Source organism: Malaclemys terrapin, chromosome 9, assembly GCF_027887155.1.
Source record: "Malaclemys terrapin pileata isolate rMalTer1 chromosome 9, rMalTer1.hap1, whole genome shotgun sequence".
NCBI classification, from domain to species: Eukaryota; Metazoa; Chordata; order Testudines; family Emydidae; genus Malaclemys; species Malaclemys terrapin.
The window spans coordinates 36,320,508-36,335,974 of record NC_071513.1 but is presented as its reverse complement, the minus strand read 5'-3'; the positions used below and the strand labels follow the sequence as shown (position 1 = coordinate 36,335,974).

General features: G+C 36.6%; 1 protein-coding gene across 6 annotated transcripts in view; it reads right to left on the bottom strand.

The window, feature by feature from the left end:
- The window catches only part of DIAPH2 (diaphanous related formin 2), an 869,427-nt gene that overhangs the window by 608,066 nt on the left and 245,894 nt on the right, over positions 1-15,467 (bottom strand). For all 6 annotated transcript variants that reach the window (XM_054038969.1, XM_054038972.1, XM_054038973.1 and 3 more), the window contains one exon: positions 12,056-12,170. In XM_054038969.1, coding sequence (XP_053894944.1) covers positions 12,056-12,170 — 115 coding nt within the window. The remainder of the gene's footprint in view (positions 1-12,055; positions 12,171-15,467) is intronic.

Sequence of the window (15,467 nt, the reverse complement as noted above, 5' to 3'; positions counted from 1 at the left end):
TATGTATCTTTTATATGTCATTTTCTTATCTGTAGGCATGGTTCTACCATAAAAACACTTTTGATAAGTCTGAAATAAATATTAGGTGAAACACTTACAATTTTATACTTTAATTTTGAATATATTTTTTAAATTGAAATTGCAAGTTTTAGTTTAAACTAATGAATCCCTAATGAAATAATAAAAAACAAAACAACCAATTCTACTGAGCACACTCCTACTGTACAAATACTAACCTCTTGTTTTTATCTGAAGATGTTGAAGTGCCTTAACATTATTTAAGCCTTAACATCCATTTGAGGTCAATAATATTCCTGGATTTACAAATATGGAAACTGGGGGGAGAGATAGCTCAGTGGTTTGAGCATTTGTCTGCTAAACCCAGGGTTGTGAGTTCAATCCTTGACGGGGCCATTTAGAGAACTGGGGTAAAAATCTGTCTGGGGATTGGTCCTGTTTTGAACAGGGGGTTGGACTAGATGACCTCCTAAGGTCCCTTCCAACCCTGATATTCTAGGATTCTGAGTCACAGAAAGAGCAAGTGACTTGCCTATGATCCACAATGAGTCAATGTCAAAACTGGAGCCAGAACAAAATCTGTTATCTAAAATTGTACATTCTAATGGTTAGACAAACTCCCTGTTTTGATTAAAAACAATCAGCAACATATAATTAACTTTGGTCACAGTAAAAACTCGGGGGGGGGGGGAAATTGGGATGAAAGGAACTATTGCCTTAAGATCATATTCATTAGAAAATGTCTTTAGGTACCTCATGATTCTGAGCTTGCTCCTAAGAAATCATACAATATTCTTCACAGTTTGCGCACACACACACACCAACAGAGATTTCAGAATGGCAAAATATAACATTACTTTAAAAACTTGTTTCGGTCATTAAAACAAACAAATGAAAATGACAGTTGCATTACAAATCTAATAAACAAAGGCAGATATAAGTCAGACTGATGAAACAAATAATTTTTTTTCTTGAGATAGGTTGAATGGGTAATGTATTCTGTACTAGAACAATCCCAGTACTTAAAGACTATTATGTACTAATTACTACCTTTACAGATCTACAGTACGCACAATTAATTTCTTCAGAGTACCACTATCATTCTTGACTGGCAAAATACACAACCTAAATTACAAGAGCCAGAAATTAACATGAACCTTTAGGGAGAGGACATTAGCTTGCTTTGTAAAGCTTTATAATTGGACTGTGAATCATAGTAAAAAGTCACTGACTTCTGATAACAAAAAGTCAACCTTACTTAATATTATGACATAGTAACACAAATGCTATTTGGGAAGAACTATATATTGTAGCTGCTTATCCATGACGACACTCTTAGAATCTTGTTTGTTTTCTAAACATGAGATTCCCTATTTTATTCCAATGTAGCATGACAAAAACACAGTATTCACAGTATTAAAGATTACTGAGAGATTTCCAATTTTAGGAAGCATATTACAGTAATATTGCCCTTACATACACCACCTGTACAGAAATAGACATCCTGTCTTATTTACTAATTAGGCACAATAAAGATAATTTGAGCATTTTAAATGTTTGCACTAAATATTTTTTAAACCCAAGGTAAACTAAAGCAATAACAATAAGTAAATCTCTTACTTGAATCCTCTTGATAGATGGGCATCTAATTAGGTTCTTAATGATGAACCTAATATTAACCATTTTATGCTATATTTTTACTAAATTCTTCAGAGATTCAAACTGATTAAGAGGAACAGCTGGCAATAAACTTCAATTTCATGCAAGTAAAAGAGTTGTAATTTACCACTCTGCACAAAATTGTCCTGCCATGGTGTAGTAAGAATAAACACTTATTACTGTACACTTAACAAATAAATCCATTTTCACTAGTATGTTACTCCTTTTTAATGAAATACATAGCCACAACCTACACAAAGCTTAAGCAATTAGGTAGTGAATCTGGAATTCTGAGGGAGTTGCATGGGATAAAATCCATACATACCAGTCTGAATGCAGGCCATGGTGGCAACACAGCCCCTCCCCAGATATTCATTCTAGTCTACAGGCCAGAACAGAGCCTGGAGGGCATATGTGCATTTCTCCCCTTTGTCTAACTACACCAGAAGCCCATTTATCCCATCTAATTGGGACCAGGGCCAGATCAGATCATCAAAAATCTGGATAAACCGGAGACTGGGAAAGTGCAATGCTGCATCGCCATCTAGCGGGCAAAGGAGAGATCACCCCCCTTCTGGACCAGTGCGCCCTGCTTGACCAGTTAACACGGAGACCTGGATAATGGAGGGTCAGATAAACAGGGTCCTACTGTACTTAAAAACAGCTCCAGCACACTTTCCCTCAGCATTCCCCGCATCACTTCTAAAGTGGCTGGCTATTAGGGCCAGCACACAAATCCATTTCTAGATATACCATAGGTGCAGATGATCAGAATTTGGCAACATCTCTCCCCCAACCCTCAAAGGGGTGTTCAAGAGCTTGCACTGCAGAGGTCCACTGCAGGGTTCTATACACTTGGGTATGTTTCTCATTCTATATGTATTCAGAGGGCCAGATCGGGAGTTTTTCACAAGGACCCACAAAGCTACACTATGGCAAGGAGAGAGCTTGATGCCAGGACCCTCTGCCTCCTCCAGCATACGGGGAAGTAAACACACTGAATCCGGCTCCCTCTATGCTACAATAGTAAGCATCAGTTGCTAACTGCATAGATGGACAAGCAGAAAAACAGTTTTACTTACTCCTCTCTTTGGTGGTTTGAAAACCTGGGGATAGTAGGAAGGTATAGTCCATTTGCTCCATTCAACACAGGAACTGACTGTGACCAACTTTGCTCTGGGGTGGGCAGCGAGAAAGGGAGGAGAGGGTAGGTAGGAATGAAGATAAAACTTATACCCTTTTCCACTGAACAGGGACAACAACTGAGAACAAAGTATGAAATAAAAATCAAATACAAATACAGTAATTATACAATAAAATGTTTTATGAGGTGAAACCATTGTCATAATCCATCCATGACAAAGAGACCTGGTTTGTATTACTAGTTAGCAGAGATTTTAAACAACATTTTTATTTCTTCACATAAATCAGCTATTCATAATGTTAAAAAAAACACCAAGTACAATTTGGCCTTATCATTAGACAACTACTCAAAGAAAAAAAAGAAAAAGTGACATTGTCAGCTAAAATTTAACTACCTAGTTAATTTCTGTCAACATTTTACCGACAAAAAATGCTGTAATAGAATTATTGACCTTCACCGAAGAGCTTAAATACATCAAGCACAAATCATTAAGTATCAGTCCATTCTTTTTCAAACAGAACACTACTGAATCTGACATTTCACAAGGTCATTATTCCAAAGCATAAAAGAATAAAGGATGTTACAGCTTGTAAAGTCACTAATGTTGCTTTTATTAAGCCCTATACAACTAAAATTAATAAGGTCAAGACAGTTCAGAATTTTCTTACCAGCATCAACATTTCTCAGAATTATGAAAATGTAAAGAAAAGGAAGGCGCTTCACAGATAACTGCAGTCTACCATATATATTGCCTCTTCAAAAACATAGATCAGAACATTTCTCTCAAGGCCCAAAACCACCTAGAAGGCAGTAAGTTTTAGGACCACGTGTGACAACCTGCCCATGTAACACGCTAGACAGTCCCCAATTAGTTGAGAGTGGATCCAATTAATAGGTCGTATGTACTTCTAAGCCAACTGGGTCTGAGTACGGTAGAGACACTGTTTCTTGTTCTGGGTCTATAGGGCACTTCCCTAGGGTCAGACCACTCATCTTACGCCATTCCTTGAGATGTGAGGTACTACAGTCCAGTCACCCTAATCCCTGAAACAAACCAGTGCCTTAGACACCCCTATTTACTTACATACTCTCTACTGAAGTTGTGGGTGCTCTAGGCTTCCAGTTTAACTCCTTTAAATTGGCACAACTTGGAAAGAAAGTAAGGAACACAGACTTAGCAAAGGGAATTTCTTAACTGCAGTCACATTACTCTTAAAAATACTCAAGAGTTAAAGATCTTTGAAAAACAACAGAAGTCCTGAGTAGGGTGACCAGACAGCAAGTGAGAAAAATCAGGACGGGGTGGTGAGTAATAGGCACCTATATAAGAAAAAACCCGAGTATTGGGTCTATAAAATCGGGACATCTGGTCACCCTAGTCCTGAGACACTAGTCTGATCTCACACTTTTTTCAAGTTCAAGGTCTGCCAACATTTCAGGCTGGGAAGAGCCCCTCAGCCCCCTTCTCTCCTCTTTGCCCTGCTTACATGTGACAATGTTCGCCCACCTGCACAGAGCAGCACCCACTCTTCATTACATCTTCTCTTGTGCCACGTGCAACACTTAGCATGCTTCACCCTTCACCTTTACAGGCTTCTGTGTAGAAAACCTATTGTTGCATGGGGGCGGCACAGCAGCCGAGACACAATAAAAGTCATTGCCCCCAAACTGCTATATTGATTGCTTCTCAGTGATACTCCTCTAAACAGGTATCAAACACCTTTCCCAGGCACAGAATCTGTCTGGAATGCATTATAATCCGCTTACCTCAGGCAGATTTTGAAGTGTTCAAAACAGAATTAAAAAATGGAGTACATTATTTGATGCATAATATACCACTGTTACACCATTTACATGCCCTCCTGGAGACCTGAACTGTCTAGGTAAGAGCATGTAAGGAATCAACAGGACCAATACTCCTTGGCTCCCTTACACAGATTCAAAATACTATCTAAGGACTATAAAGAAGTAGCAAAAAAGTATTTCTGAGAGTCACAAACTACCACAAGAACTCCAGTTACCGACGATTATTCTAGCTTTCTCCATTAAGAATTTCTCCACTCTTGGGAGACCGGCCAATTTGTAACAATCCCAGAAAGATGAACAAACACTCTCCAGAAAAAGCTTCATATTTTACTTCAAATGTTGAGTAATGTTGAATGAAGACACAAATGGACCTCCATATGTCAGCTTAACAGATTTAAAATAATACTACATTCATGGAGTATGTAAGGCTGCTGACTTACAAGAATGGGCTATCGGGATACTTTCTATATTTTAGCACTGACTGGTGTCAAATCCATTTGGACTTCTTAGAGAAAGAGGAAATTGCTTTCTCTTGCATTTGTCAAATTCCACAAACTCTTGGGAGTACAAAAAGTCCTGTATCCTATCCGTTAATATTTATTATACACACAAAGACTAGCTTCTCACAGTAAGTAATGAGGTTTTATGGAGACGACAGGGACACCGATAGACTGCAATATAAGGAATTTAGCTAACTTTGTAGGGGGAAACAGCAAAGAGTCCTGTGGCACCTTATAGACTAACAGATGTATTGGAGCATGAGCTTTCGTGTGTGAATACCCACTTCTTCGGATGCATGTAGGGGGAAAAAAATAGGGTGCAGATGAAATAGCACTCACTCCTTTCTCTGTTACCCATAGAGTTAGATATCTATGCCTAAATCTCATTCATTACAAGTGTATTACAGTAATTGAAGGGAGGCTCCTGAAGCCCTGCCAGTACTATATTCATCATTTAGTTTAGAGTTCAGCACAGGAAAAATTACCTAAACTAGGCTTTTGAAACATACTTTTACTTTAAGAATCAACAACATTTTATATAGTGTAAATATTCTATTATTTCCTTTTTGCTCAATTATTTTTCAGATCTAATATGCTCAATTTATAAGTAAAAAGGTCACTTGTAATAAAGTTTCAGCAAGTCTAATCACTTTGTCAGTATGTAGAAATTATGACTTCAGCAACACCTATGCAAACAAATTGCATTCAGTGTGTCTTGCCAGGTGTAACTGATTGGCCCTGCAGTTGGAAATTAGTGAACAATTATGTTGATGGAGCACAAAAGGAATAGAAACCAACTCATTCAGTGAACTGCATTAGCTTTGCAGGTCTAACAGGGAGAAAAAAGTAGCATAAGGTTGGTGTTCTCAGTGAAATCAGCAGATACAAATCAGAGCACATTTGATTAGCTGTAAGATTCCAAAAGCAGCACTTTTCAGAACAGATGCACACTTTAAGAAACATATGATGAACACACACAGAGGAACATAAGCTACCACATTGACTGTAGACTTAGTAAAAGTTAGTCCTGATTTTTTTTCCCCCAAAAGAGAGAAAATATCAGACAAGGAATTGGACACTAAATCCGTGTGGCCAAATATGTGTCTTTCTGGTAGCCAGCCTGCCAGCTTTCAAAAGAGCTTCCTGTACCTCACTTTACAATGTCTGTATCAAACCAAATGCCAAGATTTACTGTGAGATGTGATTATAGATCTCAATGACAATTCTGGCCCTTCTTCTGAAACAGAAGGGTTCAGAAATATTCCCAAGAAAAATGTGCTATTGTGATATAATTATTAAATAACAATTCAGTGAGGCCCAGGAGGAATACATGAGTCAGGGACCTAGCCAAAAGTGTCTCCATGTGCTATTAGTTAAATTAGCTTTCATTTTGAGACACAGTGTGTAGAAAGGTAGAAGTGAGTGAAATAGTACTGAATTGTATTGTAGCTTTAGCATCTAATGTAATGTATGCTCATTCACATTTGTCTTCTTGGATTCTGATCATGAAGTAGGCTTGACCACCAGACGACACTGGAAACTGGAGTTGGCACTGTCCACTCCTTTTTCTTTGTTATGCACTCCCCTTTTTAGAGAATATTCTTTTACATCCAACCTCTATTTGGATTGACAGAGGGGGAAACAGATGTATTTATTCTTGGGTCTGTTTCAAATAAATCAATTTAGAAAAAAATGTCACAAACTTAAACAACCCCCTACCCCCTCCCAAGACAGGCAAGTGGGGGACTGAAAACCTGAAGGAGGTCAAGTCTTTCATATCTAGGTTTCTGATTCAAATCCTGTTACAGGTGGTTACATTACACTCAAGTTGCTTAAAGTTTAATATTAAGCAGAGTTGTTCCTCTATTAAAATGTTGACATTTGTCAAACATTACCGGCACTGTTAAGGTATGCTTACCATTGACATCTTGTACTATTATCTGTAAGATTTAAAAAGGTGCAGTCTTGTCTAATACCATGCAACAACTACTACTGACTTGTTAAAATGGTGAGCTCTGTACCTTACCTGATCTCACTGAGTTCCACAGACTGACTTTTGAATTTTCCATACTTCCGGGAAAATCCGTCTTACTTAGATTGTTAGACGTATAAAAATAATAGCTCATCAGCCAAGCCTAAAGAGGACCAATTTCACATCTACAAAAGCAGTGGGAGGAACACTTGGAAAACAGCCAACAGTCATTACAGTAAAGCACATGAACACTAAAAGTCCAAGTATTTGATCCTGAAAATGGGTTTCTCAGGTGCAACTGCAAATAATTTTTCAGTAGCTATTATCGAGACATTGAGGCAAGCACTTGGAAGGCTAAAAGTACAGGAACAATCCTAAAGAAAGGAAAGAATATGATGACCAAAATCACCATGCAACTTCCGCAAACCCTGAGGAGCCTGTTCAGCCACTGCAGATTAAATATGGAGCAAATACCTTAGTTCTAGACTTCCACAGGAAAAAAAGGATAACACGTAAAGCACTTTGGCTCTCTGAAAGAAAGAAGTGTGTTCAGGTCACTCCAATCTCCAACAGTAAGGTGGCATCTTATAAAAAACAATACTGGTAAAGGGATGGAGACACAGAATAAGGTTAAAAAGTACATTAAACTGCCATTGACTATGCCAAAACAGTTTTGTTTTGTTTTGGTTGGTTGGTTGGTTGGTTTTCCTTAAGCATGGTTGATAAGGGCCCTCTATAATTCTCCAACTTTCACTACAGACACAGAGATTTCCAGTTCATTTTACCTTATGCTGATAAGCAACTTGTAATTCAAGAAGTAAATAGCAGAGCTAAAACCCCAGCTGCTGGTGCCATGGGCTGGAAAAATAAAGCCACTTCCCCAAGGAAAACTTGGGAGTTCTCTCTATCATTCTCTTTGACCATAAGATTCACAAGTAGAACAGCCTCTAGAGAAATACCTTTCCCCAAGACACATTAAGTACAAATCCCTTTATGATTTGTTAATGCCATCTTACGTTCACCTGAAGAACTTATTTTAAAAGACAGACTTCTTCCCTTTTATCACCATCATACCTAATATGATGAAAATGTCTCAGGAAAAAAAACTATACTTTTTCTAGCTAATAAAAACAAAATATTAAAATAAAAATAGCTTAATAAGACTCCTGTTAGAAATTTTAAAGGAAAAAATATGGAAAATATCATCTAGCCAGAAACCAATAATTCTGAGATCCAATGACAAACAGAAAAAGAGCAGGGACATGGAAGACATGAGACTAAACACTTATTTCATAAACTAAAACCTGTCATACTGACATGAGAGTCTCCTTTTAGGGATAACTGAGTTCTGAGGTTTGAGAACTGCAAGTTACGTAACATAGCACATCCTGCATTTATAAGAACCTGGATAAAGTTTTGAGAGAATAAAAGAATTTGATCTGTAAAAAAAGGTCCCATTCAGAAATTGTCCATGTTGTGCCAATTACAATGACAAAGGTATTTTCTCCTCACTACTATCAGAACTTGAATCATGAACATGCTTTCCACTGGTAATACGGTCATCTCATTATTTCCTATCATCAACAGGAAAAGTCTATATTATCAATAGAGCTGGAGTAAGCAGTCTTAGCTTTTTCATCTTTTTACCTAGGATACTTTTCTTGTGTCTGGAATTATCCATCAGACAATGACTAACACTCCTAGAAAAATAGTTGCTAGTCTAAAAAAATTAGAAAAAGAGCCTTAACTTCAATTAACTTGTAAATTTAAGTCTATAATACAGTTTTAATTCCCCAATACTTAATTTCACCTGCACAATTATACTAATATATTGATTATCTCACTTCACACCTTTTCATCTCTTCAATTACTGGAAAACATTGTCTCTTGTCAGGGTTAAATCTGACCAATTCTTCACAAACTATGTATCTTTTGCATTTCATGAAGCCCCTGGAGAACTCTAGAAGTTTGTATTAGTCATTACAGTTATTATATATTTGATGCTGTTACTTCACACAGTTAATATTGATGATTGTAACTATAATTTAACTACATTCCTATTATGGTTTCTAGTTAATATCAATTTTTTCCCTGATAATGAACAATGACCATCTCATAATCACACTCATGCTACATTAGTATTCGAAGGGAAAACTTACTGTTAAAAATACCCTGTCTTATGATGAAACAGTGAGACCAACTTCCGCTACCCACATTTCACAGCTTTTAAGGATCAAGAGAATTTTTAAAAACAATAAAAACAGGGTCCTAACCTACAGAACAACAATGGTTATGGTTACAAACTTCCTTCATTTAATACAGAAGTTTATCCTGAATTTGGTGATTTATATATAATATTTTGACCTTATTTAGTGCCTTTCACCTAATTATCTCTCAGAATTTTACAAAACATATGCTGTCCAGTTCTACAGGTATAATGCCATGTTTCCTTTTTCCAGGTTTATCTACACATACGTATTAATATATACACAGACGCACACCTACACACATTCTAGAACTGGAGATCTTACATGTAGGAGAAATTTGTTTTAAGGTAACATAGGATTTGGGGTCAAGAGATCTACATACTATATTAAGCTCTGCCACAGAGCTTCTGTGTCACCACAGAACGCTAATAGAACTCTGTTTTCCTATCTGGAAAAAATGGGTATAATACCTACTTCAAAAGGGAATTGAGGAGTTTAGTTTAATTATGGTAAGGCACTTTGAGAGCTGCACTGTTATTATATAGTTGTATTCTTTTCTATTTAGGGATTGTCTACACATGGAATTATTCCAGAATAACTATTTGACTTTGACAGTGGATTAAGCTAAGCAAGCATATGGTACTCTATTCTGTAGAAAGTGCCCACACGTGGGGACAAGATGGGTGAGATAGTAACTTTTATTGGACACACAGTGTTATGCAGGAATAGCTATTGTACTTCAAATTCTCACACTACCTTAATCCAAATTAACTTTCTTGTGTACACAAGCACTTAAGAAGTTTCAAAACACAATGGTTCTTGTTACTCTCGTTCAAAATGTGGTTAAGATATCAGAAGGTTCTCTTTTTACTCAAGTCAATAAAGAGTAGATTACACAGTATTTTTAAAGCAACACCTCTCCATCCCCTGGTAATTTCTGAAACATGTGGCAGCACACCAAACCCCTTTCATCCAGAGCCCAAGTTCCCTATTGTTAAAATACAATGCATAATTGTGAAATAATCCAACTCTCAGCATTAAATAGAAAAAGTAAGAGCAACTGCATGTATGTAAAATAAATAAAGATATAAACATGTGCACTCTTTCAGGAAACACATTCTGTTTTGCAAGCATAAATCTAGATTGCTGTTTTGATCTTTAAATCATCTTTGCACAGTTGACCTATGAACACTTGATTATCTGACCTCCATTAATCTTCCAAAATTGTATGCTCCTACATTGCAACGTAGTCTAGCTACTTGACAAATAGAAAAAAGGGATTTGTAGCTACATGAATTTATTCTTTTAGTACTTAGAACTATTTTGGACTATCATTTGTTGAATTGCCTCATTAACTCATAAATAATTTATTATTGAACCATACCTGAACAGTACTTGCACTTTATAAATGCCTGACATAGTAACTATTGACAAATGGCCCAAGCATTAAATAGTGATTGATTATTCATAATGAATAATAATGAACAGTCGTCTGTCTTGAGAAATTTCTGTCCAGATTCAGATGAGAGCATATAAAAATTATGTTTAAAACTGACAAAAAGCTGAATAAATTATAAAGAATCACATCCACAGTAAGCCATTCAATTGTCAGTCAACTACATCTCAGATTTTTTGAAATTGAAACACTGACATAAATTATTCCATATTGAGAAAGCAAGTATGTCCTTCAGAAATAAACTAATTAGTAGTCCTAAATGTTAGCAGAAATGAACTATTGAAACGCCACTTGCATCAATCTTATTTTGACTATATGGAAATCTCTGGCACAAAATTGCTTTTCTAGTGCATTGTTCTCTCTGCCAGGGTCAATCAACATATGCATTTCATTTGGTTTTCTAAAATGAGCCAAAAGAATGCTGAATATTATACAACGACATTATGCAAACAGTTTAAATAATACACAAAAGATAGAAAAGTCACATATATGCACATCACACCTTCTGGGTGAGGTGTTCTGTCCCATCTAGTGGCAACGAGAGAGAGAGACAGAGAGAGACAGACAGACAGACAGACTGATTAGGAGTCTGCTCTACAACCTTAGCTAACAGCCAGTTGGCTTTTAGCTCATGCAGTAGAGGCTCATGCATTTAGTTCTAGAGGCCCCAACTGGGGTCTGTCGGCATTACATGTACACACAAGTTTTCTAACTTTTGTGTATCTATATCTATGTACAGTTTACAAGAAGACAATTCTCGTTTCCCTCTAATTTTACAGATCTTGTAATGTTGGAAGATTATTCTAAAGTTGTATGTCATGAAAATTTCAACATATAAAAAGCTGAATTCGGTATTTTCAAAATTCCAGGATAGTGAGTTCTCAGTTTAAAATCCTACTTAAACAACATCTTGTTTCAATTAGAACATTTCCTATATTGGTATGTATTAGAAAATGCAAATGTATCACAATTTTGAAAACAATGAATGACGACGATTCATGTGGTAAGTAGTGTACATTGTAATGTTTCTAAATGCAAAAAAAAAATAAACTCCAAGAATAATGCAGTAAAGCAATCCATGCTCTATGTAACTAATAAAATGTACATGTTTTAAAATTTTATTTTATGTTACTATGGTAACAGCCTATAACCCAAATTCTTTAACATTCCTATCTATAATATGAATTGCAGTACTATTTTTTTTCCATTGAAAATATTTTCTTATACCACAGAGATTTATTAAAACCAAGTCACATATTTGAGTGCTTCAAATTAAGAAACAAGTATATTTACCTTTCATCTGTGTACCAAAGGTACGCACCAATTTCGCGAACAGTTCTGGATTTTCAAATTTATCCTCTCTAACTTTTAACCAAAAGCAGTTTTCCAATATGTCCTGGGGTTCAACCTGAAATAAAAAGCAAAATATTCATTCTTCAAGTTAATGACTACTCAGACTTCAAATATTCATTTTCAGACAATGGGTGATTTTCCTAATGTAGGACTTGGTTTAAACTTAGTAGATATTTAAAAAGCATTCCAACAAGAGAAAAAATGGTCACAACTTTCAAATGTATGCCACACTCCTGACATCTAACGCCATTTATAGGAACCTGAACAAGGGGTCTGCTTTTCAGAAGTGCTGGGCACCACTGAAATCAATGGGACATAAAGGTATTAAGCACCTTTGAATTGCAAACTTTAAGGGCTTGTCTTCACAGTGTGTCAGCACACAGCAGTTGGGTGTCAAGTCCTGCAAAGGCACACAGGCCAGTTTGTGTGAACACGCTGGGGCAGACTAGAATTTACACCCAACTGCTTTGCACTAACACAGTGAAGACAAGCCCTAGGACAGAAGGAGACAAGAATAAGGCCTTGCCTACACATAAACTTGCTTAATATTTTTAAGGACTGATATCCTTTACCTTAAGAGACAATATATCTTTACTTGAAATAAATTTTTAAAAGTCATCTTTAAATTCAATGTCTTTTTACCTAGTGTTTAAACTATTTTCCACATTATAAACAGGAAACATTTAAATTCTAACACTTTTAAAAAAAAATTATGAATAAGTATTCCGATTTCATGAAGAAGTGAAATCAGTGTGACACCACTCAGTCACTATAAATTATCCAATGCTTTTTGTGTACTTGTTTTTAATTTTAGGTGTAGTTAAAGGGTTAAGATATGATAAATTATTTGTCTGGATAGTGGTATGTTCTTGACATTCCCCCCACAAAAAAATCATCTGCAGAGCTTTCATTGTCTGTTCCTAACAGCAAAGGACATAATGATATTTAATTACAGCTTGTTTTTCAGCATCAGCTATCTCAACAAAATTTATTTTTAAAACATTCCTAATTGTCCACTTAAGTATACTTATATATTTTTTCCAAGTGAACAGTTATATCTTCTTCAATGCTAAAAACACCAAAAACAACCTCCTCCAAACCCGCCCACTTTCTCTCAAACGGATTTGGGTACCTATCAGTGGTGGATGATTAATTACATTGGAACTGCTAAAAAAGAACCTGAAAACTAGAAATTGTCCAGAAAATAAAGATCCATAGAAATACAGGAAACTTTCTCAAACCCTCCTTACAGTGTGTCACACCTGCTTTGAAAGCATCATTATTAGATGTAAAAAAAAGGATAGCCTAGCATTCATACCATTAAGACTTTTTACTGTTAGGAACAGACAATGGAAGCTACACAGATACCTTATTTATTTATTTATTTATAGATTAATTTATTTTGGGACTAGGATCAAGAATTTACCACTATCCAGGCAAATAATTTATCAACTCTCAATCCTTGCCCTAGCCCTAAGATTAAAAACAAGCATGAAAAAAGAACATGGTAGTTTACAGGGTCTATGGGTCCTACATTCCAATCTATTTTGATTACTGAGTGCATACATGGATAAATGTAAGGAGACAGTGATAGGAATTTCATCTTTGGCATTATTGAGCACAACTTTGTTGCAAAAATTAGAACTGCACCTTTCTCCAGCCATGCCAAAAGAAAGACAGAAAGCAATGGATGTGGTTTAATTAGGCTGCAACTTCATTCACCTAAAATATCTGGGAGTATCCACAAATTAATTGTACAGTGCAAGTCATCGTTTCCTTCATTGTTCACACTACGGGGGGGGGGGGGGAGGCTACAATCCTCTCTCGTGTAAGCACAAAGGGGGCAGAAAAGGAAGGGGATTGGTTCCCCACTGTACCAAACATTAGTAGCCCTGAACCCTCCCTTTCCTAGCTTCCATAACTGATGCTTTCCTCTAAATCCCATTCCTATTCATTTTATATGATCACCATACCCCTTCCATAACAAGTACTTGCACTGGACATCAGCTATAAGATGGTGCTAGTTAGCTTGGCTTCCTCCCTACATACCCCACTGGGCTCCCACATATTTACCAATTCCTTCCCTAAGATCGGACAAAAAATATGCACTCCCCATAGCGAAAAAGTCTAACAGTTTGGGACATATTAACAGGAGTGGCATATGTAAGACAAGAGAGGTAACTGTCCTGCTCTACTCGGCACTGGTAAAGACTCAGATGGAGTAAAGTTTTGGGTGGCATACTAAGAGATATGTGGACAAACTGGAGTGAGTCCACAGGAGAACAACAAAAATGATAAAAGGCTTAAAAAACATGATATATGAGGAATAGTTTAAAAATATGGGTATGTTTAGTCTTGAAAAAAGAAGAATGATGGGGTGAGGGAACTGATTAGTCTTCAAAAAGGTAAGGGCTCTATAAAGAGAACTGTGAGCAATTTTGTTCTATGTTCACTGAAGGCAGGACAAAAAGCCATCAGCTTAATCTGCAGCAAGGAAGATTTAGGTCAAATTTAGGCCCCCATTGGCCTGGAACGGCGAGTCGTGGGCAGTGGAAGCTGCCATCAGCCGAATCTGCAGTCACGGCAGGTAAACAAACCGGCCTGGCCCACCATTGGGTTTACCCTGTCAGGCCGCGTGCCAAAGGTTGCCAATCTCTGGTTTAAGCCTTATCCATTTGCCTTCCACTCACACAGATCTCTTAAAAAAAGAAAATATTAGTCTTTTCTGGACGTTTTCTGTTTTGGTTCAGGACTGAGCTGCACCTTGAATGCCTAGCTTTAAGATGAGCCCAGCATATCAATTTGATACTTGTTTTCTTTCAGCCTTCTCCCCACAGCTCTGCCCCATGTCTTAATCAGTTGCTTGGCTAGATTATGAGAACAAGGAATAAGGAATGCAGGAGCTGTCACACCAGAAAAGAAAACTATCTGGTACAGGTGCACAAAATAATTTAAAAATATAAAGAATGGCTATATTGCACTATTTGTCCTTTGTAATAATACAAGAACAAGCGGTCAACTCAACGCTAAGTCCACAACTTAAAAATAGATAACATACAATACATTTCTTAAACAGTATAAAGGAACAGCAACCCACAAGAATTCATGCTGTAAATAAGACAGAGCTCAGCGAAAAATAAATTAGACATTTGTATATTTATAAGAATAGCATTTAACATTAACAATGGCTATTGAGGAGGGGTGGGAGATGTTCTAAAAGATAATTTGTGTAACTGGTTAATGATAACTTAATGAAAAACCTCTGGTTTTGAAAACAATATACTTAGAATTTAATATAGACATAAAATGCCTATATTTTCTCTGGTTTTATAGCAGCAGCAATCCAGCTCTT